The 26,643-nt window shown below is 41.3% G+C and overlaps 1 protein-coding gene across 1 annotated transcript; it reads right to left on the reverse strand.

The window, feature by feature from the left end:
* Window positions 1–3,227: 3,227 nt before the first annotated feature.
* Window positions 3,228–26,587, reverse strand: LOC111215984 (the record flags this gene model as incomplete). Its single annotated transcript, XM_048772848.1, has 12 exons — window positions 26,551–26,587; window positions 24,359–26,410; window positions 23,878–24,022; window positions 23,459–23,638; window positions 23,020–23,167; window positions 22,159–22,404; window positions 6,297–7,400; window positions 5,759–6,005; window positions 4,678–5,311; window positions 3,773–4,545; window positions 3,494–3,619; window positions 3,228–3,436 (listed from the first exon to the last, which is right to left on the reverse strand). Coding segments are annotated over exons 1-12 (5,901 nt in total), but the record flags the coding sequence as incomplete, so codon positions are not given.
* Window positions 26,588–26,643: the final 56 nt, after the last annotated feature.

Below are 26,643 nucleotides of genomic sequence, written 5' to 3' on the forward strand. Positions count from 1 at the left end.
CTTGATTTTGATACATAAAGTAGTGGAGAATCACCAGGAAGCTGAATAAATCTCATAGGAGTTAGGATGAAGAAGCTATCCCACTTTCAAATCAGGTGATCCCAGTTTTCCTGTTTGGGAATATGACAGCTTCTTTGTCATTCTAATCAAACCAGGATGAATCGCGATGTAAGAAGCTTGATTTTGATACATAAAGTAGTGGAGAATCACCAGGAAGTCGAATAAATCTCATAGGAGTTAGGATGAAGAAGCTATCCCACTTTCAAATCAGGTGATCCCAGTTTTCCTGTTTGGGAATATGACAGCTTCTTTGTCATTCTAATCAAACCAGGATGAATCGCGATGTAAGAAGCTTGATTTTGATACATAAAGTAGTGGAGAATCACCAGGAAGTGAATAAATCTCATAGGAGTTAGGATGAAGAAGCTATCCCACTTTCAAATCAGGTGATCCCAGTTTTCCTGTTTGGGAATATGACAGCTTCTTTGTCATTCTAATCAAACCAGGATGAATCGCGATGTAAGAAGCTTGATTTTGATACATAAAGTAGTGGAGAATCACCAGGAAGCTGAATAAATCTCATAGGAGTTAGGATGAAGAAGCTATCCCACTTTCAAATCAGGTGATCCCAGTTTTCCTGTTTGGGAATATGACAGCTTCTTTGTCATTCTAATCAAACCAGGATGAATCGCGATGTAAGAAGCTTGATTTTGATACATAAAGTAGTGGAGAATCACCAGGAAGCTGAATAAATCTCATAGGAGTTAGGATGAAGAAGCTATCCCACTTTCAAATCAGGTGATCCCAGTTTTCCTGTTTGGGAATATGACAGCTTCTTTGTCATTCTAATCAAACCAGGATGAATCGCGATGTAAGAAGCTTGATTTTGATACATAAAGTAGTGGAGAATCACCAGGAAGCTGAATAAATCTCATAGGAGTTAGGATGAAGAAGCTATCCCACTTTCAAATCAGGTGATCCCAGTTTTCCTGTTTGGGAATATGACAGCTTCTTTGTCATTCTAATCAAACCAGGATGAATCGCGATGTAAGAAGCTTGATTTTGATACATAAAGTAGTGGAGAATCACCAGGAAGCTGAATAAATCTCATAGGAGTTAGGATGAAGAAGCTATCCCACTTTCAAATCAGGTGATCCCAGTTTTCCTGTTTGGGAATATGACAGCTTCTTTGTCATTCTAATCAAACCAGGATGAATCGCGATGTAAGAAGCTTGATTTTGATACATAAAGTAGTGGAGAATCACCAGGAAGCTGAATAAATCTCATAGGAGTTAGGATGAAGAAGCTATCCCACTTTCAAATCAGGTGATCCCAGTTTTCCTGTTTGGGAATATGACAGCTTCTTTGTCATTCTAATCAAACCAGGATGAATCGCGATGTAAGAAGCTTGATTTTGATACATAAAGTAGTGGAGAATCACCAGGAAGCTGAATAAATCTCATAGGAGTTAGGATGAAGAAGCTATCCCACTTTCAAATCAGGTGATCCCAGTTTTCCTGTTTGGGAATATGACAGCTTCTTTGTCATTCTAATCAAACCAGGATGAATCGCGATGTAAGAAGCTTGATTTTGATACATAAAGTAGTGGAGAATCACCAGGAAGTGAATAAATCTCATAGGAGTTAGGATGAAGAAGCTATCCCACTTTCAAATCAGGTGATCCCAGTTTTCCTGTTTGGGAATATGACAGCTTCTTTGTCATTCTAATCAAACCAGGATGAATCGCGATGTAAGAAGCTTGATTTTGATACATAAAGTAGTGGAGAATCACCAGGAAGCTGAATAAATCTCATAGGAGTTAGGATGAAGAAGCTATCCCACTTTCAAATCAGGTGATCCCAGTTTTCCTGTTTGGGAATATGACAGCTTCTTTGTCATTCTAATCAAACCAGGATGAATCGCGATGTAAGAAGCTTGATTTTGATACATAAAGTAGTGGAGAATCACCAGGAAGCTGAATAAATCTCATAGGAGTTAGGATGAAGAAGCTATCCCACTTTCAAATCAGGTGATCCCAGTTTTCCTGTTTGGGAATATGACAGCTTCTTTGTCATTCTAATCAAACCAGGATGAATCGCGATGTAAGAAGCTTGATTTTGATACATAAAGTAGTGGAGAATCACCAGGAAGCTGAATAAATCTCATAGGAGTTAGGATGAAGAAGCTATCCCACTTTCAAATCAGGTGATCCCAGTTTTCCTGTTTGGGAATATGACAGCTTCTTTGTCATTCTAATCAAACCAGGATGAATCGCGATGTAAGAAGCTTGATTTTGATACATAAAGTAGTGGAGAATCACCAGGAAGCTGAATAAATCTCATAGGAGTTAGGATGAAGAAGCTATCCCACTTTCAAATCAGGTGATCCCAGTTTTCCTGTTTGGGAATATGACAGCTTCTTTGTCATTCTAATCAAACCAGGATGAATCGCGATGTAAGAAGCTTGATTTTGAAACATAAAGTAGTGGAGAATCACCAGGAAGCTGAATAAATCTCATAGGAGTTAGGATGAAGAAGCTATCCTAATGAGATCCTAGGACCCTTCTCTGGATGGTTTGGATAGATCCTTGCATAAACGAATCAAAGACTCAAGTTTATCAAGGCTGTGGATCGAATGGTGACACAAGAGGCTGCGGAAAGGCTCCTTGATACTCCTAGACTTAGATCGGATATGACACACCTTTCTAAAGCCCTTGGGCGTTGGATATTACACACCAACAGACTGGATACTACACACCAGACACTCTCTTAACTCGTGAAAGCAAGGGAGAAGAAAACACAAAGGTTTAAATGAAAGAAAACTTGATAGATGCTAGGGTTGCCGAGTTACACATATATATAGTGAAAGGCTTGGAACAGGCTCCAAGCATTTCGAAATTAAAGGAACAGGCTCCTCCAATTAATGTAGAAGTAAAGACATAACTTAGATAGAGTTTTCGAAAATGAAAGACATAAATACTTAGAAATAAAGATAGCATAAGGTTCTTCATGTGGTTTGGTCCGAGAGTATCAACTAGGTGATAAGATAGCAAGACTATGGCCTCGTTAAAAACCTATCATTGCAAAACCCAATGGGACAAAAACAATGATAGGAAAAGAGCACACATAGCTTGCTAGCCTAGATGATACTCAACTTGATGGTAAGATGGCTTGAATGGTGATAAGCGTATCTTGAAGTATCAAGCTTCCTCCAAGACATTCTTCTTGCTCCAAGGACTTCCTGATTAGTCCTCCAATAGCTTCTTTGAGTTTCCTAGCTCTGGCTCGAGTCATGGGACCTTTAGGAATGGTTAAGACCTCATCTTCTTCAGCTGGTTCATCTCTAAACTCGCCATCTCTATCTCCATCAGCTGGCTGGTCCATGATCATATCATCCCCTCCCTCTTGAAAAGGATTTGACCTCAAATCAGGTTCATCTGCAATAAAAGGGATCAAGTCAGTAACATTGAAGCTATTACTCACATCATACTTACCTTGGAGATCAATCTTGTAGGCATTGTTGCTGATCTTCTTTGTGATCTCAAAAGGTCCATCAATTCTTGGCATAAGCTTTGACTTCCTCTCATTAGGAAACCTCTCTTTTCTCAAATGAACCCAAACTTTATCACCCTCCTTAAAGACCATCTCACGCCTTCCTTTGTTGGCATGCTTGACATACTGCTTAGTTTTCTCTTCAATGTTGAGCCTAGCTTGCTCGTGGAGTTGTTTCACCATCTCTGCCTTCTTTTTGCCATCCAAACTGACCCTTTCACACTCAGGTAAAGGAATTAAATCCAAAGGAGAGGTGGGATTGAACCCATAAACAATTTCAAAGGGTGAAAACTTAGAAGCAGAATGCACAGCATGATTATATGCAAATTCACAATGTGGCAGATAGTCTTCCCAAGATTTCAGATTCTTTTTAATGAATGCACGCAAGAGTGTTCCTAGAGTTCTATTAACTACTTCAGTCTGTCCATCAGTTTGCGGATGACAAGTAGTGGAGAACAACAACTTAGTGCCTAGCTTAGACCAAAGAGTTTTCCAAAAATAACTAAGAAACTTAGTATCTCTATCAGAAACTATGGTCCTAGGCATGCCATGTAAACGCACAATCTCCTTAAAGAACAGATTAGCTACATGCAATGCATCATCAGTTTTGTGACATGCTATGAAATGTGCCATTTTTGAGAACCTGTCAACAACAACAAAGATAGAATCCTTCCCAGTCCTAGTTCTAGGCAATCCAACAATGAAATCCATAGATATGTCATTCCAAGGATGATAAGGAATAGGGAGAGGAGTATACAAACCGTGAGACTGAACCTTAGACTTAGCTTGCTTGCAAGTTGCACATCTCTCACATAGTTTCTCCACATCACTTTTCATCCGAGGCCAAAAGAAATGATCCTGCAAGGTTTTAAGAGTCTTTGCAATACCAAAGTGACCCATGAGACTCCCTCCATGTGATTCCCTAACAAACAAATCTCTCAAAGAGCAATTAGGCACACACAGTCTATTATCATAAAAGAGGAATCCATCATGTCTAAAATAATGTCCAGCAGCAAATTTCTCACAAGAGTTATAAGCTTCTTTAAAATCTGGATCAGATTCATACATCTCTTTAATCTGCTCAAAACCTAACAACTTAGCATCAAGAGTGTTTAAGAGAACATACCTTCGAGATAGTGCATCAGCAACTATGTTTTCTTTACCTTGTTTGTACTTGATGACATAAGGAAAGGTTTCTATGAATTCTACCCATCTTGCGTGTCTCTTGCTGAGCTTGTTCTGTCCTTTCAAGTACTTGAGAGACTCATGATCCGTGTGTATCACAAACTCCTTGGGCCACAAGTAATGCTGCCAAGTCTGCAAAGCTCTCACCAAGGCATACAATTCCTTATCATAAGTTGCATAGTTGAGAGTGGCGCCTCCAAGCTTCTCACTGAAATAAGCTATGGGTCTCTTCTCCTGCATAAGAACAGCACCAATTCCAATTCCTGAGGCATCACATTCAATTTCAAAAGTTTTATTGAAATCAGGAAGTATAAGAAGAGGGGCATTAGTAAGCTTCTCTTTTAGGCATTGAAAGGCAAGTTCTTGTGCTTCTCCCCATTTGAATCCAACTTCTTTCTTGATCACCTCAGTCAATGGGGCTGCTATGGTGCTAAAGTCTTTCACAAACCGTCGGTAGAAGCCAGCAAGGCCGTGGAAGCTCCTTACTTCACTTATAGTCTTTGGAATTGGCCATTCTTGAATTGCTCTCACCTTCTCCTGATCCACCTTTACTCCATCTGCACTCACAACAAAGCCTAGGAAGACCAAGTTATCCGTACAAAAAGTGCATTTCTTAAGGTTAGCAAACAGTTTTTCTTTTCTCAACACATCAAGAACAGACTTAAGATGATCTATATGCTCTCCTAGGTTCTTACTGTAAACAAGGATATCATCAAAGTATACTACCACAAACAAACCTATGAAAGATCTAAGCACATGATTCATCAATCTCATAAAAGTGCTAGGAGCATTGGTTAATCCAAAAGGCATGACTAACCACTCATACAACCCATGCTTAGTCTTAAAGGCTGTTTTCCACTCATCTCCCTCTTTCATTCTTATTTGATGATATCCACTCTTCAAATCTATCTTAGAAAAGACACTAGAACCATGCAACTCATCAAGCATATCATCTAATCTAGGAATAGGGTGGCGATACTTCACTGTTATGTTGTTGATTGCTCTACAATCAACACACATGCGCCAGCTCCCATCTTTCTTTGGCACAAGGAGCACAGGCACGGCACATGGGCTCATACTCTCACGGATATGGCCCTTCTCCATCAGTTCCTCGACCTGTCTTTGTAGCTCCTTGGTTTCCACAGGATTAGTTCTGTATGCTGGTCTGTTGGGAAGAGTAGCTCCTGGTACAAAATCAATCTGATGCTCAATCCCTCGAATAGGTGGCAATCCTATGGGATTATCTTCTGGAAATACATCCTGGTATTCCTGTAAAAGAGCTGACATCTCACTCGGATACACCGGTGTACAATCAGTTAGAGACAAAAGAGATTCTTTAAAGATAAATAAGAGAACCGATTGATGAGAATAAAGAGATCTTTTGATTTCACTAGCTTTAGCATAGAAGTTGTGTTGCTTATCTGGTTTGAGATCAACCTCTTTCTTTTTCTGAAGCTGAAGCTGATCTTCATGCACTTCTTTAGGAGTTAGAGGTACCAAGACAGTTCGCTTGCCGTTGAACTCAAAAGAATGTTTGTTGGTGAAGCCATCATGGATGACACGCCTATCAAATTGCCAAGGCCTTCCCAGTAGTATGTGGCTGGCTTCCATGGGTATCACATCACAGAGAATGTCATCTTCATACCTCCCAATGGACAAGGGTATAGAAACCTGAGTAGATACCCTCATCTCGCCCTCTTCATTAAGCCATTGCAGCCGGTAAGGTTTAGGATGCTTTTGAGCTTTCAAACCAAGCTTCTTCACCATTGTCTCGCTAGCAACATTAACACAGCTTCCACCGTCGATGATCAGGCTGCAGACCTTTCCTTGCACCAGACAACGTGTGTAGAACAAGTTCTCTCTTTGTTCTTGCTCCTCAGTTTTGTTTTGCAAACTGAGAGTTCTTCTTGCAACCAAAAGTCTACCTTGAACTGGTTCCTCCTCATGCTCAACTTCTGATAGTTCTTGATCAGTTCTTAGTTTCTCATCTTCAGATTCAAACTCTCCATTCTCCAGAAGAATCATAACTCTCTTGTTAGTACACTCATTAGCATAGTGCCCACGCCCTTGGCACTTAAAGCACTTCACATCTCTTGCACGCGAGCTTGTAGCTTCCACTTTACCCTTATCTTTGTTGTAGATGCTACTAGACTTGGATTCTTCTTTTGGCTGTGGCTTGCTCTCCTTTTGATAGCTCGGTTTATCTTCCTTAGAGGTCTGGTATCTATTGGAACCATAGCTGCCACGCGCATGACTTCTTCTCTTAACTTGCTGCTCCACCAAGATAGCTTTGTGTAGCATCTCCTCTATCTCCAAGTAGTGTTGCATCTCCACTCTATCTTGTATCTCACGGTTGAGTCCACCAAGAAATCGTGCCATGGTAGCTTCACTGTCCTCAGATACACAAGCTCTTAGCATAAGCAACTCCATCTCTTGAAAGTATTCCTCTACAGACTTTGATCCTTGTGTGAGCAGTCTCAGCTTTTGATGAAGATCACGGTGATAATGGCTTGGTACAAACCTCTTGCGCATCACAGCTTTCATCTCTGCCCATGTTTCAATGGGAAATTCACCATTGCGCCTCTTGTTTGTAACCAACTGATCCCACCAGCTCAATGCATAATCATTGAACTCGGTAGCAGCTACTTGAATCTTCTTAGTCTCTGAGTAATGCTGACAGTTGAAAACGAGTTCGATCTTCTTCTCCCACTCAAGATAGGCATCTGGATCAGCTTTACCATGGAAAGGAGGGATCTTAAGCTTTAATCCTGATAGCTCATTGCGTCTATGCCTCCGGCCCTCATGATCACGTCGAGATCTTCTACTGCTACGTCTTGAACCGGAGCTATGGCTACTTCTCTCATAGAAGTTATCAGTCTCTTCTGATCCAGCATGCTCACGCTGACCTTGTCTGTTTCTTCTTTGCTCATGTCTTGAACCAGATGCTTGTCCTTGCCCATCATGCGGTCTCTGATCATACTTCTCTTCCAGTAACTTCACCATCGCTTCCATCACTTGTTTGGTGATTGCTTCTTGCAGCAATCTATTCCTTCGCACAAAGGTTTCATCATCCTCCTCAGACCCCATTGCTTCCTGATACACGAAAAACTTGAACCAGTAAGTAGTTCAAAAGAATTCAGAACTCAAGATTCAAATAAGGAAACAAACAAAGCGGCAAATGAAGATACTTGATCAACACGCGACGATTTGAATTCTATCTTTTCGAAATTGAAACAATAACAGATCAGATTCAACAGATGATGAAATGAGGTAATCAAATCCTGATCTATGATTCTAACAACAGATCGAGTCACACAATCACAAGAAACTTTCGGATCAAGCAAAACGATAACGTAATCGACAAGAATGTGAAAAGGTTTTGTTCAAAACTTGATCGAAATTCTTAGATCTATCAGTATGAGACACGAAACAATCAGATCTAGCAATCCTGATAATGAAACAAGCAGATCAAGTGAGAATAAACACACAAGAACCGATTGATCAAAAATATGAATCGACAAAGAGTAGATCTTAAGAAATCGCAAAGAGAAATCGAAACTCCCCTTCCAGAGTGCTCTGATACCACTTAATGAGATCCTAGGACCCTTCTCTGGATGGTTTGGATAGATCCTTGCATAAACGAATCAAAGACTCAAGTTTATCAAGGCTGTGGATCGAATGGTGACACAAGAGGCTGCGGAAAGGCTCCTTGATACTCCTAGGCTTAGATCGGATATGACACACCTTTCTAAAGCCCTTGGGCGTTGGATATTACACACCAACAGACTGGATACTACACACCAGACACTCTCTTAACTCGTGAAAGCAAGGGAGAAGAAAACACAAAGGTTTAAATGAAAGAAAACTTGATAGATGCTAGGGTTGCCGAGTTACACATATATATAGTGAAAGGCTTGGAACAGGCTCCAAGCATTTCGAAATTAAAGGAACAGGCTCCTCCAATTAATGTAGAAATAAAGACACAACTTAGATAGAGTTTTCGAAAATGAAAGACATAAATACTTAGAAATAAAGATAGCATAAGGTTCTTCATGTGGTTTGGTCCGAGAGTATCAACTAGGTGATAAGATAGCAAGACTATGGCCTCGTTAAAAACCTATCATTGCAAAACCCAATGGGACAAAAACAATGATAGGAAAAGAGCACACATAGCTTGCTAGCCTAGATGATACTCAACTTGATGGTAAGATGGCTTGAATGGTGATAAGCGTATCTTGAAGTATCAAGCTTCCTCCAAGACATTCTTCTTGCTCCAAGGACTTCCTGATTAGTCCTCCAATAGCTTCTTTGAGTTTCCTAGCTCTGGCTCGAGTCATGGGACCTTTAGGAATGGTTAAGACCTCATCTTCTTCAGCTGGTTCATCTCTAAACTCGCCATCTCTATCTCCATCAGCTGGCTGGTCCATGATCATATCAATCCCACTTTCAAATCAGGTGATCCCAGTTTTCCTGTTTGGGAATATGACAGCTTCTTTGTCATTCTAATCAAACCAGGATGAATCGCGATGTAAGAAGCTTGATTTTGATACATAAAGTAGTGGAGAATCACCAGGAAGCTGAATAAATCTCATAGGAGTTAGGATGAAGAAGCTATCCCACTTTCAAATCAGGTGATCCCAGTTTTCCTGTTTGGGAATATGACAGCTTCTTTGTCATTCTAATCAAACCAGGATGAATCGCGATGTAAGAAGCTTGATTTTGATACATAAAGTAGTGGAGAATCACCAGGAAGCTGAATAAATCTCATAGGAGTTAGGATGAAGAAGCTATCCCACTTTCAAATCAGGTGATCCCAGTTTTCCTGTTTGGGAATATGACAGCTTCTTTGTCATTCTAATCAAACCAGGATGAATCGCGATGTAAGAAGCTTGATTTTGATACATAAAGTAGTGGAGAATCACCAGGAAGTCGAATAAATCTCATAGGAGTTAGGATGAAGAAGCTATCCCACTTTCAAATCAGGTGATCCCAGTTTTCCTGTTTGGGAATATGACAGCTTCTTTGTCATTCTAATCAAACCAGGATGAATCGCGATGTAAGAAGCTTGATTTTGATACATAAAGTAGTGGAGAATCACCAGGAAGTCGAATAAATCTCATAGGAGTTAGGATGAAGAAGCTATCCCACTTTCAAATCAGGTGATCCCAGTTTTCCTGTTTGGGAATATGACAGCTTCTTTGTCATTCTAATCAAACCAGGATGAATCGCGATGTAAGAAGCTTGATTTTGATACATAAAGTAGTGGAGAATCACCAGGAAGCTGAATAAATCTCATAGGAGTTAGGATGAAGAAGCTATCCCACTTTCAAATCAGGTGATCCCAGTTTTCCTGTTTGGGAATATGACAGCTTCTTTGTCATTCTAATCAAACCAGGATGAATCGCGATGTAAGAAGCTTGATTTTGATACATAAAGTAGTGGAGAATCACCAGGAAGCTGAATAAATCTCATAGGAGTTAGGATGAAGAAGCTATCCCACTTTCAAATCAGGTGATCCCAGTTTTCCTGTTTGGGAATATGACAGCTTCTTTGTCATTCTAATCAAACCAGGATGAATCGCGATGTAAGAAGCTTGATTTTGATACATAAAGTAGTGGAGAATCACCAGGAAGCTGAATAAATCTCATAGGAGTTAGGATGAAGAAGCTATCCCACTTTCAAATCAGGTGATCCCAGTTTTCCTGTTTGGGAATATGACAGCTTCTTTGTCATTCTAATCAAACCAGGATGAATCGCGATGTAAGAAGCTTGATTTTGATACATAAAGTAGTGGAGAATCACCAGGAAGTGAATAAATCTCATAGGAGTTAGGATGAAGAAGCTATCCCACTTTCAAATCAGGTGATCCCAGTTTTCCTGTTTGGGAATATGACAGCTTCTTTGTCATTCTAATCAAACCAGGATGAATCGCGATGTAAGAAGCTTGATTTTGATACATAAAGTAGTGGAGAATCACCAGGAAGCTGAATAAATCTCATAGGAGTTAGGATGAAGAAGCTATCCCACTTTCAAATCAGGTGATCCCAGTTTTCCTGTTTGGGAATATGACAGCTTCTTTGTCATTCTAATCAAACCAGGATGAATCGCGATGTAAGAAGCTTGATTTTGATACATAAAGTAGTGGAGAATCACCAGGAAGCTGAATAAATCTCATAGGAGTTAGGATGAAGAAGCTATCCCACTTTCAAATCAGGTGATCCCAGTTTTCCTGTTTGGGAATATGACAGCTTCTTTGTCATTCTAATCAAACCAGGATGAATCGCGATGTAAGAAGCTTGATTTTGATACATAAAGTAGTGGAGAATCACCAGGAAGCTGAATAAATCTCATAGGAGTTAGGATGAAGAAGCTATCCCACTTTCAAATCAGGTGATCCCAGTTTTCCTGTTTGGGAATATGACAGCTTCTTTGTCATTCTAATCAAACCAGGATGAATCGCGATGTAAGAAGCTTGATTTTGATACATAAAGTAGTGGAGAATCACCAGGAAGCTGAATAAATCTCATAGGAGTTAGGATGAAGAAGCTATCCCACTTTCAAATCAGGTGATCCCAGTTTTCCTGTTTGGGAATATGACAGCTTCTTTGTCATTCTAATCAAACCAGGATGAATCGCGATGTAAGAAGCTTGATTTTGATACATAAAGTAGTGGAGAATCACCAGGAAGCTGAATAAATCTCATAGGAGTTAGGATGAAGAAGCTATCCCACTTTCAAATCAGGTGATCCCAGTTTTCCTGTTTGGGAATATGACAGCTTCTTTGTCATTCTAATCAAACCAGGATGAATCGCGATGTAAGAAGCTTGATTTTGATACATAAAGTAGTGGAGAATCACCAGGAAGCTGAATAAATCTCATAGGAGTTAGGATGAAGAAGCTATCCCACTTTCAAATCAGGTGATCCCAGTTTTCCTGTTTGGGAATATGACAGCTTCTTTGTCATTCTAATCAAACCAGGATGAATCGCGATGTAAGAAGCTTGATTTTGATACATAAAGTAGTGGAGAATCACCAGGAAGCTGAATAAATCTCATAGGAGTTAGGATGAAGAAGCTATCCCACTTTCAAATCAGGTGATCCCAGTTTTCCTGTTTGGGAATATGACAGCTTCTTTGTCATTCTAATCAAACCAGGATGAATCGCGATGTAAGAAGCTTGATTTTGATACATAAAGTAGTGGAGAATCACCAGGAAGTGAATAAATCTCATAGGAGTTAGGATGAAGAAGCTATCCCACTTTCAAATCAGGTGATCCCAGTTTTCCTGTTTGGGAATATGACAGCTTCTTTGTCATTCTAATCAAACCAGGATGAATCGCGATGTAAGAAGCTTGATTTTGATACATAAAGTAGTGGAGAATCACCAGGAAGCTGAATAAATCTCATAGGAGTTAGGATGAAGAAGCTATCCCACTTTCAAATCAGGTGATCCCAGTTTTCCTGTTTGGGAATATGACAGCTTCTTTGTCATTCTAATCAAACCAGGATGAATCGCGATGTAAGAAGCTTGATTTTGATACATAAAGTAGTGGAGAATCACCAGGAAGCTGAATAAATCTCATAGGAGTTAGGATGAAGAAGCTATCCCACTTTCAAATCAGGTGATCCCAGTTTTCCTGTTTGGGAATATGACAGCTTCTTTGTCATTCTAATCAAACCAGGATGAATCGCGATGTAAGAAGCTTGATTTTGATACATAAAGTAGTGGAGAATCACCAGGAAGCTGAATAAATCTCATAGGAGTTAGGATGAAGAAGCTATCCCACTTTCAAATCAGGTGATCCCAGTTTTCCTGTTTGGGAATATGACAGCTTCTTTGTCATTCTAATCAAACCAGGATGAATCGCGATGTAAGAAGCTTGATTTTGATACATAAAGTAGTGGAGAATCACCAGGAAGTGAATAAATCTCATAGGAGTTAGGATGAAGAAGCTATCCCACTTTCAAATCAGGTGATCCCAGTTTTCCTGTTTGGGAATATGACAGCTTCTTTGTCATTCTAATCAAACCAGGATGAATCGCGATGTAAGAAGCTTGATTTTGATACATAAAGTAGTGGAGAATCACCAGGAAGCTGAATAAATCTCATAGGAGTTAGGATGAAGAAGCTATCCCACTTTCAAATCAGGTGATCCCAGTTTTCCTGTTTGGGAATATGACAGCTTCTTTGTCATTCTAATCAAACCAGGATGAATCGCGATGTAAGAAGCTTGATTTTGATACATAAAGTAGTGGAGAATCACCAGGAAGCTGAATAAATCTCATAGGAGTTAGGATGAAGAAGCTATCCCACTTTCAAATCAGGTGATCCCAGTTTTCCTGTTTGGGAATATGACAGCTTCTTTGTCATTCTAATCAAACCAGGATGAATCGCGATGTAAGAAGCTTGATTTTGATACATAAAGTAGTGGAGAATCACCAGGAAGTGAATAAATCTCATAGGAGTTAGGATGAAGAAGCTATCCCACTTTCAAATCAGGTGATCCCAGTTTTCCTGTTTGGGAATATGACAGCTTCTTTGTCATTCTAATCAAACCAGGATGAATCGCGATGTAAGAAGCTTGATTTTGATACATAAAGTAGTGGAGAATCACCAGGAAGCTGAATAAATCTCATAGGAGTTAGGATGAAGAAGCTATCCCACTTTCAAATCAGGTGATCCCAGTTTTCCTGTTTGGGAATATGACAGCTTCTTTGTCATTCTAATCAAACCAGGATGAATCGCGATGTAAGAAGCTTGATTTTGATACATAAAGTAGTGGAGAATCACCAGGAAGCTGAATAAATCTCATAGGAGTTAGGATGAAGAAGCTATCCCACTTTCAAATCAGGTGATCCCAGTTTTCCTGTTTGGGAATATGACAGCTTCTTTGTCATTCTAATCAAACCAGGATGAATCGCGATGTAAGAAGCTTGATTTTGATACATAAAGTAGTGGAGAATCACCAGGAAGCTGAATAAATCTCATAGGAGTTAGGATGAAGAAGCTATCCCACTTTCAAATCAGGTGATCCCAGTTTTCCTGTTTGGGAATATGACAGCTTCTTTGTCATTCTAATCAAACCAGGATGAATCGCGATGTAAGAAGCTTGATTTTGATACATAAAGTAGTGGAGAATCACCAGGAAGTGAATAAATCTCATAGGAGTTAGGATGAAGAAGCTATCCCACTTTCAAATCAGGTGATCCCAGTTTTCCTGTTTGGGAATATGACAGCTTCTTTGTCATTCTAATCAAACCAGGATGAATCGCGATGTAAGAAGCTTGATTTTGATACATAAAGTAGTGGAGAATCACCAGGAAGCTGAATAAATCTCATAGGAGTTAGGATGAAGAAGCTATCCCACTTTCAAATCAGGTGATCCCAGTTTTCCTGTTTGGGAATATGACAGCTTCTTTGTCATTCTAATCAAACCAGGATGAATCGCGATGTAAGAAGCTTGATTTTGATACATAAAGTAGTGGAGAATCACCAGGAAGCTGAATAAATCTCATAGGAGTTAGGATGAAGAAGCTATCCCACTTTCAAATCAGGTGATCCCAGTTTTCCTGTTTGGGAATATGACAGCTTCTTTGTCATTCTAATCAAACCAGGATGAATCGCGATGTAAGAAGCTTGATTTTGATACATAAAGTAGTGGAGAATCACCAGGAAGCTGAATAAATCTCATAGGAGTTAGGATGAAGAAGCTATCCCACTTTCAAATCAGGTGATCCCAGTTTTCCTGTTTGGGAATATGACAGCTTCTTTGTCATTCTAATCAAACCAGGATGAATCGCGATGTAAGAAGCTTGATTTTGATACATAAAGTAGTGGAGAATCACCAGGAAGTGAATAAATCTCATAGGAGTTAGGATGAAGAAGCTATCCCACTTTCAAATCAGGTGATCCCAGTTTTCCTGTTTGGGAATATGACAGCTTCTTTGTCATTCTAATCAAACCAGGATGAATCGCGATGTAAGAAGCTTGATTTTGATACATAAAGTAGTGGAGAATCACCAGGAAGCTGAATAAATCTCATAGGAGTTAGGATGAAGAAGCTATCCCACTTTCAAATCAGGTGATCCCAGTTTTCCTGTTTGGGAATATGACAGCTTCTTTGTCATTCTAATCAAACCAGGATGAATCGCGATGTAAGAAGCTTGATTTTGATACATAAAGTAGTGGAGAATCACCAGGAAGCTGAATAAATCTCATAGGAGTTAGGATGAAGAAGCTATCCCACTTTCAAATCAGGTGATCCCAGTTTTCCTGTTTGGGAATATGACAGCTTCTTTGTCATTCTAATCAAACCAGGATGAATCGCGATGTAAGAAGCTTGATTTTGATACATAAAGTAGTGGAGAATCACCAGGAAGTGAATAAATCTCATAGGAGTTAGGATGAAGAAGCTATCCCACTTTCAAATCAGGTGATCCCAGTTTTCCTGTTTGGGAATATGACAGCTTCTTTGTCATTCTAATCAAACCAGGATGAATCTATGAGATTAAGAGATCCTTAGAGTAATCAGAATAAAGAGAGTGTTTAGGAAGTGATTAAGAGAAGTTTGTGAAAGATTAGGAGACTAGATAGAGCCGTTTAGTGTCTAAGAGAAAACCATAGTGTCTAAGAGATTAGAGAGACTCAAACTGCATAATCTTCATTAGGGTTGATGAGTTACAATATATAGAGTGAGCATACAAGGGTTTTCGAAATCAAGAGAAGACTAAAGCATGTGAGGTCAATCAGGAGAGGATAAGCTCATTTGGACTAGCCAATTAGCTTCTCCACATGCGCGGAGTATCTGGCATCTTGGACCGAGATGCTCTTGCCTTTCCAGCTGTTCCAGCCTGTCAAGGCGCGCTCTACCTTATCCCTAAACGGTCTGATGCCTCAAGGTAAGTTCCTTCCCTTTACCTTAGTTACCGTGTTACTTGGCTGATGCAAGGTAAGTCTTGGTCGATGCTGGATGGTACGGACTGTACGGCTTGTACGGCCTTGTACGGACGTCCGTACCATGCTCTCCCTAAACTCCCTTAAGCTTCCTCATCTCCTTTCCTCTTCAACTCCTTAGCTCTTCATACATATATTCAGCTCAACTCAACACTCCCCCTCAAGCTTAGCTTTGTATAAGTCTAAGCTTGGACAGCCACAAGATCTTCCTCATTAAAAACCTCACCAAAGAAAACCCAATGGGATAAAACTTTGATGAGGGAAAAAGAGTAAAGACCTTGCAGCTAAGGGGATTAGCTCCTTCTCTTCCCAAGATCAATGAGGCCCAACCTGATGTGAATGGACTCCATTGTCTTCTGTCTTGCAGCCTTGGTGAACACATCCGCTAGCTGATCTTCACTCCTTGTGTAACATGGCAAGATCACCCCTAGCACAATCATCTGCCTCACCTTGTGACAATCAACTTCAATGTGCTTGGTCCTCTCATGAAACACCGAGTTGGATGCAATGTGGATGGCAGCTTGATTGTCACAATGCATTGTCATTGGAGTTGCTTGATCAATCTCCAAGTGCTTCAAGATGCCTTTGATCCATACCAACTCGTTGGTGAGCTTCAGCATGGCTCTATACTCGGCTTCTGCACTTGAACATGACACTACCTTCTGCTTCTTGCTCTTCCAAGTCACCAAGTTGCCTCCAATGAATGTGCAATAGCCTGTGGTTGATCTCCTGTCTGCTCTATCACCAGCCCAATCCGCATCACATATCCCACCACTTCAGTGCTTCCATTGCAGCCCATCCATACTCCTTGATCAGGTGAGCCGTTGAGATACATCAAGATCCTCTCCACCATGCGCCAATGATGTTCCTTAGGCACTTGCATGTGTTGACTCACCTGATTCACAGCAAAGCAATGTCAGGTCTAGTTATAGTAAGATAAATCAATTTGCCAACTAGTTTTCTATAGAGTTTAGGATCCTGATAAGGTTTGCTGTCTTCAATCTCCCCCTCTCGTGGGACTTTGTAGCCATCCTCCATAGGCATCCTTGCTGTCTTGCCTCCATAAGCACCTGCACCTTTCAAAAGATCAAGTGTATACTTCCTTTGGGACATGAACAAACCTTCCTTGGATCTACATATCTCAATTCCAAGAAAGTATTTCATTTCTCCCAAGTCTTTAATCTCAAACATGGATTTAAGAAACTCCTTGGTTGCTATGATACCTTCCTTATCACTCCCTGTGATAATGATATCATCAACATACACAAGGAGAGCAATCATACCTGAGGGAGTCGTGAGTGTGAAGAGGGTGTGATCTAGTTCAGACTTCTTGAAGCCTCGGCCATTCAGAGTAGTGCTCAACTTGTTGTACCAAGCTCTTGGTGATTGCTTCAGCCATAGATGGCTTTCTTCAATCTCAACACATTCCCACTCTTCACTAAGTGTTCAAGGCCTGGAGGTGGATGCATATACACTTCATCCTCAAGTTCACCTTGTAGAAACGCATTCTTCACATCCATTTGCCATAACCCCCATCCAAGATTCACAGCCAAGCTTAGTACAATCCGGATTGTGTGGAGTTTAGCTACTGGTGCAAAGGTTTCTATGTAATCTTCTCCATAAGTTTGAGTGAAACCTCTTGCAACTAGCCTTGACTTCTTCCTCTCAACCTTTCCATCCGCTTTGTACTTGATTGTGAATATCCATCTACTAGTCACAGCCTTCTTCCCTTTTGGTAACTCACTCTCATACCATGTATCATTCTTGATCATCGCTCCTGCCTCATCTCCAACTGATTCCTTCCATTCTTTATCTTTCATTGCTTCTTCATAGCTTCTTGGGATGTGATTCTCATCCAAGTTTACCATGAAAGCGCAATGTGCTTCTGGATATTGAGCAAAGGAGCACACGGCTTGAGAAGGATGCTCCACAGCTTGGGCATTGTAGTACACTCTCGTGTTTACCCAACTGGAAGGATCCTTCCTTATCCTTGTACTCCTTCTTAGTGGCTGCACAACTGGTTCTTCTTCCTGTTGTTCTTCTACCACTTCATCTTGAGAAGGTGTTTGTGTCACACCATGATCATGTCCATGACCATCCGAGCCTATGCTCTCTTCTCCTTCATTCTCTACTCCTCCTTCATCTTGGTTGGCCTCTTGCATAGGCTCCTCATGCTCCTCTCCTCCCTCATGATCAAGGTGGGATGGTGAACCAACTTCAGGAGGTGTAGTTGCGTGATTCCTCGGATCCTGGGATGTACTGATTCCAAGACCTTCAAGAATGATCCGCAAGGTGGTGGCCTTGTCTGATGTTAAGTCCTTCAGGTCTTCTTGATTCTTTTCTTCATAGTATCCTCTATCTTCCAAGAACTTCACATCTCTAGATACAAGAACTCTCCTTGCTATAGGATCATAGCATTTGTATCCTTTCTGTGTAGCTGAGTATCCTATGAACACAGCCTTAGTGCTTCTTGCTTCTAGCTTGTTGATCATCTCTCCTGGTTTGAGGACAAAGCATAGGCATCCAAAGACTCGCAAGTAATCAAGAGCTGGCTTGTACCTGTTCAGAACTTCAAATGGAGCCTTCTCATTCAGAACTTTGGTTGGAGTTCTGTTTATCAGGTAACAAGCAGTGGCAACCGCATCACTCCAAAATCTCTTTGGAACATTACTCTGAAACATAAGTGACCTTGCCACTTCCATGAGATGCCTATTCTTCCTCTCAGCCACTCCATTTTGCTGTGGAGTATAAGGACAGCTTGTTTGATGTAGGATCCCATGTTGTGATAGGTGTTGCTTGAATGCATGACTCGTGTACTCTCCTCCATTATCTGATCTCAAAATTTTAATCTTAGCATGATAATGGTTAGTTACATAAGTTTGAAAGTTCCTAAATGCATCAAGTACCCTATCTTTGGTCTGAATTAAGGTTAACCAGGTGTATTTGGATTTTTCATCAATGAATGTGACAAAATACTTATAACTATCTCTAGATAAGCAAGGGGCAGTCCATACATCTGAATGAATTAGATCAAAGCAATTATCATAAACGGTAGTAGACTTTTGAAACACAGTTCTACAATGCTTGCCTAAAATGCAAGCTTCACAATCTTTATTCTCAAACACAACACCTGGTACCATTAAGTTCAAAGCTTTAACATGAGGGTGTCCTACTCTAGCATGCCACAATGCATTTTTATTCAACAAAGAAGCAGAAGTAAACGAGCAACTATAATCAGGAACAGAAGTGAGTTCTTCAAGCATATAGAGATCTCCCTTAGTCACCCCTTTCCCAATCAATCTGCTGCTCTCAATATCCTGAAACTTCACATCATTAGGACTAAAGATAACATTGCATTGTAAATCATTAGTACATTTCTTCACTGATAATAGGTTTGATGTGAATTCAGGCATGTAAAAAGCTCTAGATTCTTTGTTAAACAGCTTAAGCTTTCCTATTCCTCTAATGGGTATCTTATCCCCATTTGCTATCATCACATGCCCATGTGTAGGTTCTATATCCTTAATCAAGTTTTCATCACTTATCATATGATGTGATGCACCAGAATCAACAATCAATGGTTTACCTACTCGTTTAGCATTATGGCATAGATTACTAAGTGATGGATGCATCTTATCAGTTCTAGCAATGTGAGCATGTCTATACTCATTCCTAGCTTCTAACCGTTCTACTAGTTCTCTAATCAAGTGATCATCCTTATATGCAATCATAGAAGCTCCAAAGGAATAACCGTAAGTGTTACCGTTTTCCTTTAGCATTTTGAAGAGGGCATCAAGGTCTGATCTCTTGATGTAGTCATCATTGCTGCGGGAGCTTGAGGCGCCTGTGTAAGCCACCAGAGACTTCCCATTCCCATCATTGCCTCCAAGCCCATCCACTTCACTGATCTTGCTGGTGCCAGCTCCGCTTGAACCTTCAGTCACATTTGCCCTTCCCTCACGCTCCTTCATGAACTTGGCCGGCTTGAGGTGTGGGTGCAGTATCCAGCATTGGCTCTTCTTATGACCATGCTTCTTGCAATGATCACAGTTGCCATTGAACTTCCTGTCCTCGTACTTCCCGTGAGATGCCTTGTTTGCTTGTGGAGCCTCGGTTGAATCCTCATGAGCTGCTTGATTGGCAAGAGAGAGCTCCCCCTTTCCTCCAAACAAACCCATGGATCCCTGCTCCCTTTGGATTTGTGCACACACCTCCTCAAGGTCCGGAAGCTTGTCTGACCTTAACATGTGCTGGATGAGCTGGGTGTAGGCCGGGTTCAGTGTGAGAAGCAGCCCAAAGACCTTGTCTTGCTCGCGCCTCTCATTCAGCTGATCTGGATCAGTTGTGCTCGGCCTCAGCATCTCCAGCTCTGACCATAAGGACCTGAACCTCCCCAAGTGCTTAGTGAACTCCATGTCCTCTTGTGCAAGACGGTTGATCGCTAGCTTCACTTCAAACACACGGCTGAGGTTGGAAGTGTTCCCATACACCTTCTTCAGCGTGTCCCACAGCTCCTTGGCTGATTCACAGTAGCTGTAGGCATCCAAGATAGCTGGGTCCAAGGATGCGTGTAGAACCGTCATCACCAGCATGTCTTCTTGTTGCCATTTCTCCACAGCCGCTTCATTGGAGACCTCTTCTTGATCTCCTCCCTGAGTAATGAGTTTCGGAGCCTCCCCTGTTGTGATGTGCCCCCACAAACCCTTACTTCCCACCGCAGTCTTCACCATCCGAGACCACACAAGGTAGTTGCTACCTTTGAAAGTAACCGCTACCTTCATCCTCATGTTCATCCCATGTTCCATCTTTGCTTGACTTGAAAACTTGAATCTTGGATCTCGTACACACCAACCTTGAGTCTAGAATCACGCAAACCAACAGAACGTAGCACAGCTTCAACTAGAACGGACCACAGCTTCAACACCTTCAAGACTACTCGCGTGTAGCTTCAAAGACGTTTAGCTTGTAACTCTCTAAAGATCAAACCCCAGATTCAAATGAACCTGGCTCTGATACCATATGAGATTAAGAGATCCTTAGAGTAAACAGAATAAAGAGAGTGTTTAGGAAGTGATTAAGAGAAGTTTGTGAAAGATTAGGAGACTAGATAGAGCCGTTTAGTGTCTAAGAGAAAACCATAGTGTCTAAGAGATTAGAGAGACTCAAACTGCATAATCTTCATTAGGGTTGATGAGTTACAATATATAGAGAGAGCATACAAGGGTTTTCGAAATCAAGAGAAGACTAAAGCATGTGAGGTCAATCAGGAGAGGATAAGCTCATTTGGACTAGCCAATTAGCTTCTCCACATGCGCGGAGTATCTGGCATCTTGGACCGAGATGCTCTTGCCTTTCCAGCTGTTCCAGCCTGTCAAGGCGCGCTCTACCTTATCCCTAAACGGTCTGATGCCTCAAGGTAAGTTCCTTCCCTTTACCTTAGTTACCGTGTTACTTGGCTGATGCAAGGTAAGTCTTGGTCGATGCTGGATGGTACGGACTGTACGGCTTGTACGGCCTTGTACGGACGTCCGTACCATGCTCTCCCTAAACTCCCTTAAGCTTCCTCATCTCCTTTCCTCTTCAACTCCTTAGCTCTTCATACATATATTCAGCTCAACTCAACAGAATCGCGATGTAAGAAGCTTGATTTTGATACATAAAGTAGTGGAGAATGGTACAGCCTGGGTATGGCTTAAACTCTGGATCACTTGAAGGTGGATGGATAGAGGATGTTCTAAGAGGCTACTAGCTCTCCTTTGAACTGTGGACGTCTCCCTGAGCCTATGGGTTGGCGCCAAGGATGGTTTGCTACTCAAAGACACAAGATCACCTTGTATTGTCTAAGATGGGATTCACAGGAATTCCTTCCTTTAAGTGAGATCAATGTTCTAGAGCTGAACAGAGAAAGCTAGAGACAAGACAACAAAGTTGACTGAATAATTCTTAGATTGAAAGTTGAGAAAACAAGGCTGCAGCCCCCATGTTCTTAAAGTGAAAATCGAAAACCCTAATGCTAAACCAAGGTGGTTTAATTCTAATTCTAATCCTAATTGTCTTTGGTTTAAATTAAATGAAAGCCCAATAACCAAAACCCTTACAAAGTAATTAAATTAAACCAACAAGCTGGTTTATCTTGATCTCCTTGTCTTGAACCAAGGCCCACGGTTTTGGCTATCTCCTGGAGCCTCTCCTCTTGTGCTCTCAGTCTTGATCTGGTTACTGGTCCACTCCACAAGCTGGCTAGCTCATTTGGTTCTTCTCTGCTCAAGTCTGGTTCTTCTCTGCTCAAGTCTGGCTCTGGTTCTTCTCTGCTCAAGTCTGGCTCTTCTCTTCTCAAGTCTGGCTCTCCCTCATCAGACTCACTCAGCTCTCCAATGTCTCTACTCATGGCTACACCATCCCCTCCTCCTTTAAAAGGATTTGACCTCAAATCCAAATCATCTGCAATAAAAGGATCCAAGTCAGAAACATTGAAAGTAGAACTGATTGTGTATTTCCCTTCAAGATCAATCTGGTAGGCATTGTTGTTGATTCTCTTCAGCACTTTGAAAGGTCCATCTTTCCTTGGCAGCAACTTTGATTTCCTCTCAACAGGAAACCTCTCTTTTCTCATGTGAATCCACACAAGATCACCCGGTTCAAGTACTAGCTCCTTGCGCCCCTTGTTCTTCTGCCTCTCATACATCTTGGTCCTCTCCTCAATGTTCTTCCTGACCTGTTCATGCAAAGACAAAACAAACTCGGCCTTTTGCTTGCCATCAAGGTTAGTTTGTTCTTTTAAAGGTAAAGCAAATAAATCAAGAGGAGACAATGGGTTAAACCCATAAACAACTTGAAAAGGTGAGAGTTTAGTAGCTGAATGCACTGCTCTGTTATATGCAAACTCTACATGTGGTAAACAATCCTCCCATGTCCTAATGTTACTCTTAATGATGGCACGCAAAAGAGTAGACAATGTCCTATTGACTGATTCAGTTTGACCATCAGTTTGGGGATGACAAGTAGTTGAAAACAATAGCTTAGTTCCCAACTTTCCCCACAGAGTTTTCCAGAAATAGCTAAGGAACTTAGTATCTCTATCAGAAACTATAGTCCTAGGCATACCATGCAATCTAACAACTTCTCTAAAGAATAGATCAGCTACCAAAGATGCATCATCAGTTTTATGACAAGGTATGAAGTGAGCCATCTTAGAAAATCTATCAACAACCACAAAGATGCTATCTCTTCCTTTCCTAGTTCTAGGCAATCCTAAGACAAAGTCCATAGAGATATCAATCCATGGTGCAGTAGGAATAGGGAGAGGTGTATACAAACCTGTTGGTTGGACCTTAGACTTGGCTTGCTTGCACACGACACACCTTGAGCACACACGCTCCACTTCTTTCTTCATACTCGGCCAGTAGAAGTGCTCCTGCAAGGTGGAGAGTGTTTTGGCGACCCCAAAGTGTCCCATCAGCCCTCCTGCGTGAGCTTCCCTAACATACAATTCTCTCAAAGAACCACTAGGAACACACAGGCGGTTATCATAGAAAAGAAATCCTTTTACTTGATAGAATTTTCCACTAGCATGTTTCTCAGATTCTCTAAACACATCTTTAAACTCAGGATCATTAGCATAGCAAGATTTGATATGTTCAAATCCTAAGAGTTTAGTTTCCATTGAAGATAAAAGAGTATACCTTCTGGAGAGTGCATCAGCCACTACATTCTCCTTACCTTTCTTGTAGTGGATGACATAAGGAAAGGTCTCAATGAACTCCACCCACCTGGCGTGTCTCTTGTTCAGCTTCTGTTGCCCTTTGAGATGTTTAAGGGATTCATGATCTGTATGGATCACAAACTCCTTAGGCCACAAGTAATGTTGCCACACTTGTAAAGCTCTCACCAAGGCATACAGCTCCTTGTCATAGGTAGGATAGTTTAAGGTGGCGCCTCCTAGCTTCTCACTGAAATAAGCTATGGGTTTCTTATCCTGCATCAACACAGCTCCAATTCCAATACCAGATGCATCACATTCAATTTCAAAAGTCTTAGAAAAGTCAGGAAGTGCAAGTAAGGGAGCACTTGTTAACTTCTCTTTTAGCATTTGAAATGCCTCTTCTTGTGCTGGTCCCCAAGTGAAACCTACACTCTTCTTGACTACTTCAGTCAGGGTGCTGCAACTGTACTGAAATCTCTCACAAACCTCCGGTAGAAGCCAGCAAGTCCATGAAAACTTCTGACCTCTCCAATAGATTTAGGAATCGGCCACTCCCTGATAGCCTTCACCTTTTCCTCATCAACCTGTATGCCCTGTGAAGTCACAACAAAACCTAAAAAGACAAGGTTATCTGTGCCAAAAGAGCACTTCTTATAGTTAGCATACAGATTTTCTTTTCTAAGCACATCTAGAACTTGCTTCAAGTGATTAACATGTTCTTTCATAGTCTTGCTGTAAATCAGGATATCATCAAAGTAAACAACTACAAATCGTCCTATCAAAGCTCTCAAGACATGATTCATTAATCTCATGAAAGTACTAGGTGCATTAGTAAGCCCAAAAGGCATCACAAGCCATTCATACAATCCTAGCTTAGTTTTAAAGGCAGTTTTCCACTCATCTCCTTCTTTCATTCTAATCTGGTGGTAACCACTCTTTAAATCAATTTTAGAAAAGACACATGAACCATGTAACTCATCTAGCATATCATCTAAGCGAGGAATAGGATGTCTGTACTTAACTGTTATGTTGTTGATGGCTCTGCAGTCCACACACATCCTCCAGCTTCCATCTTTTTTTGGCACCAAGAGGACAGGTACAGCACAAGGACTCATACTCTCCCTGATATGTCCCTTCTCCATTAGCTCATTGACTTGTTTCTGAAGCTCCTTAGTCTCCACAGGGTTGGTCCTGTATGCTGGACGGTTTGGTAAAGTAGCTCCTGGTACAAAGTCAATCTGGTGCTCTATTCCCCTAATAGGCGGCAGACCTATGGGATTGTCCTCTGGGAACACATCTCTATACTCCTGCAAAAGACACTCAATCTCCTCTGGAATCTCAGGAGCAGGGTTAGTAGTAGAGCTCAACAATTCTTTGTAAACTACTAGTATCAAATTTGATTGTTCAATCACAGCAGTTTTGATATCTTTAGCAGTAGCAAAGAGGTTGAGTTTACTTACCTGGCTGGTCTCTTCAAGAAGCAAGGACTTGCTGGCGGCCTTGGACTCTCCTCTCTTCATTTTGAGATGCATCTGATCCTGGTGTACCTCCTGAGGGGTCATTGGCGCCAGGGTAACTTGTTTCTCCTTATGGATAAAAGTGTATCTGTTGGTAAAGCCATCATGTACTGATCTCTTATCATACTGCCATGGACGTCCAAGAAGGATGTGGCTAGCTTCCAGGGGTGCTACATCACAAGTGATCTCATCCTGGTACTTTCCCACTGATAGCAATACCTTCACTTGCTTGGTGATCTTTAATCCTCCCTCATCATTGATCCATTGCAACAGATATGGCTTAGGATGCTTGAACACTTGAAGACCCAACTTCTCCACCAACTCAGCACTTGCTACATTAGTACAACTTCCTCCATCAATGATCAAGCTACAAACCTTTTCTTGAATCAAGCATCTGGTGTGAAACAAGTTTTCCCTTTGCTCATCTTCTTTGGGTTTAGGTTGAGCATTGAGAAGTCTCCTGGTGACTAATAGCTCTCCACGGACAGGGTACTCCACGCCTTCCTCATCAGACTCTTGGCCGGCGTCCTCCTCTTCAGATATCACCTCCCCGTCGGCTAAGATAGTCATCACCTTCTTGTTGGTGCACTCATTAGCATAGTGACCAAAGCCATGACACTTGAAACACTTAATGTTCCTGGTCTTAGTAGGTGTGGCTACTCCTTTACCCTTGTCATCTCTCTTGGTCTCCACTGAAGAAGACCCTTCTTTGGACTTATCCCCTGGCTTATCTTCCTTGCAGTAGGCCGGTTTTGAGGCAGGAGTGTATGAAGACCGGGTAGAGCTCTTCCTCTTGTTCTGCTGCTCAATCAAAATAGCCTTATGTAGCAGTTCATCCATGTCCTCATACTCTTGTAGCTCCAACCTATCTTGTATATCTCTGTTAAGACCTCCTTGGAATCTAGCCATAGTAGCTTCTACTTCTTCTTCTAAGTCAGCTTTCAACATGAGTGTTTCCATCTCCTGGTGATAGTCCTCTACACTCTTAGATCCTTGAGAAAGCCTTCTCAACTTCTGGTGTAGATCTCTTCCATAGTGATTAGGAACAAATCTCTTCTTCATCACAGTTTTCATCTCAAACCATGAAGCTACCTGAGGCTCTCCATTGCGTCTCCTGGTAGTAGCAATCTGATCCCACCAGCTAATAGCATAACCACAGAATTCAGTAGCTGCTAGTCTCACTTTCCTCTCCTCAGTGAACTGTTGGCAATTGAAAACCAGTTCAATCTTCTTCTCCCACTCTAAGTAAGCATCAGGATCATTCTTCCCATGGAATGGAGGGATTCTAAGCTTGAGATTGCCTAGGTTATCAGTAGCTGGTCGCCTGCGGTTGTGATTTCTACCATGATGACTAGCCTGAGATCCATCATCACTTTCATCAGCTGAATCTTCTTGATAATGTTCTCCATAAATCCCACGACCCCTAAGCTCAACTCGTTGCCCTCTTATAGGTCCAATGCGTGCTCTCTGAACTCCAGCAGCAACCGCGTCCCTCTCTTGCCCTGCATTATCACCAGGTAAAGTTTCATTAGCTTGTTGAACACGGTTGTAAGTTTTTGCATTCTTCTGGTTATCTCAGCTATCATAGCCTCAAATTGAACTTGGTTGAGGTTGATTTGCTGGACAGCCGGTTCTCCTGAACTCTCAGGTTGCTTTCCATCTCGCCTCTCTTCACTCATTGTTCCTGAAATAGTTAGAGAAAACACAAAGCCAGGAACAAAATTATATCTCTCTC

Source organism: Brassica napus, unplaced genomic scaffold, assembly GCF_020379485.1.
Source record: "Brassica napus cultivar Da-Ae unplaced genomic scaffold, Da-Ae ScsIHWf_1957;HRSCAF=2605, whole genome shotgun sequence".
Classification (NCBI taxonomy): Eukaryota; Viridiplantae; Streptophyta; class Magnoliopsida; order Brassicales; family Brassicaceae; genus Brassica; species Brassica napus.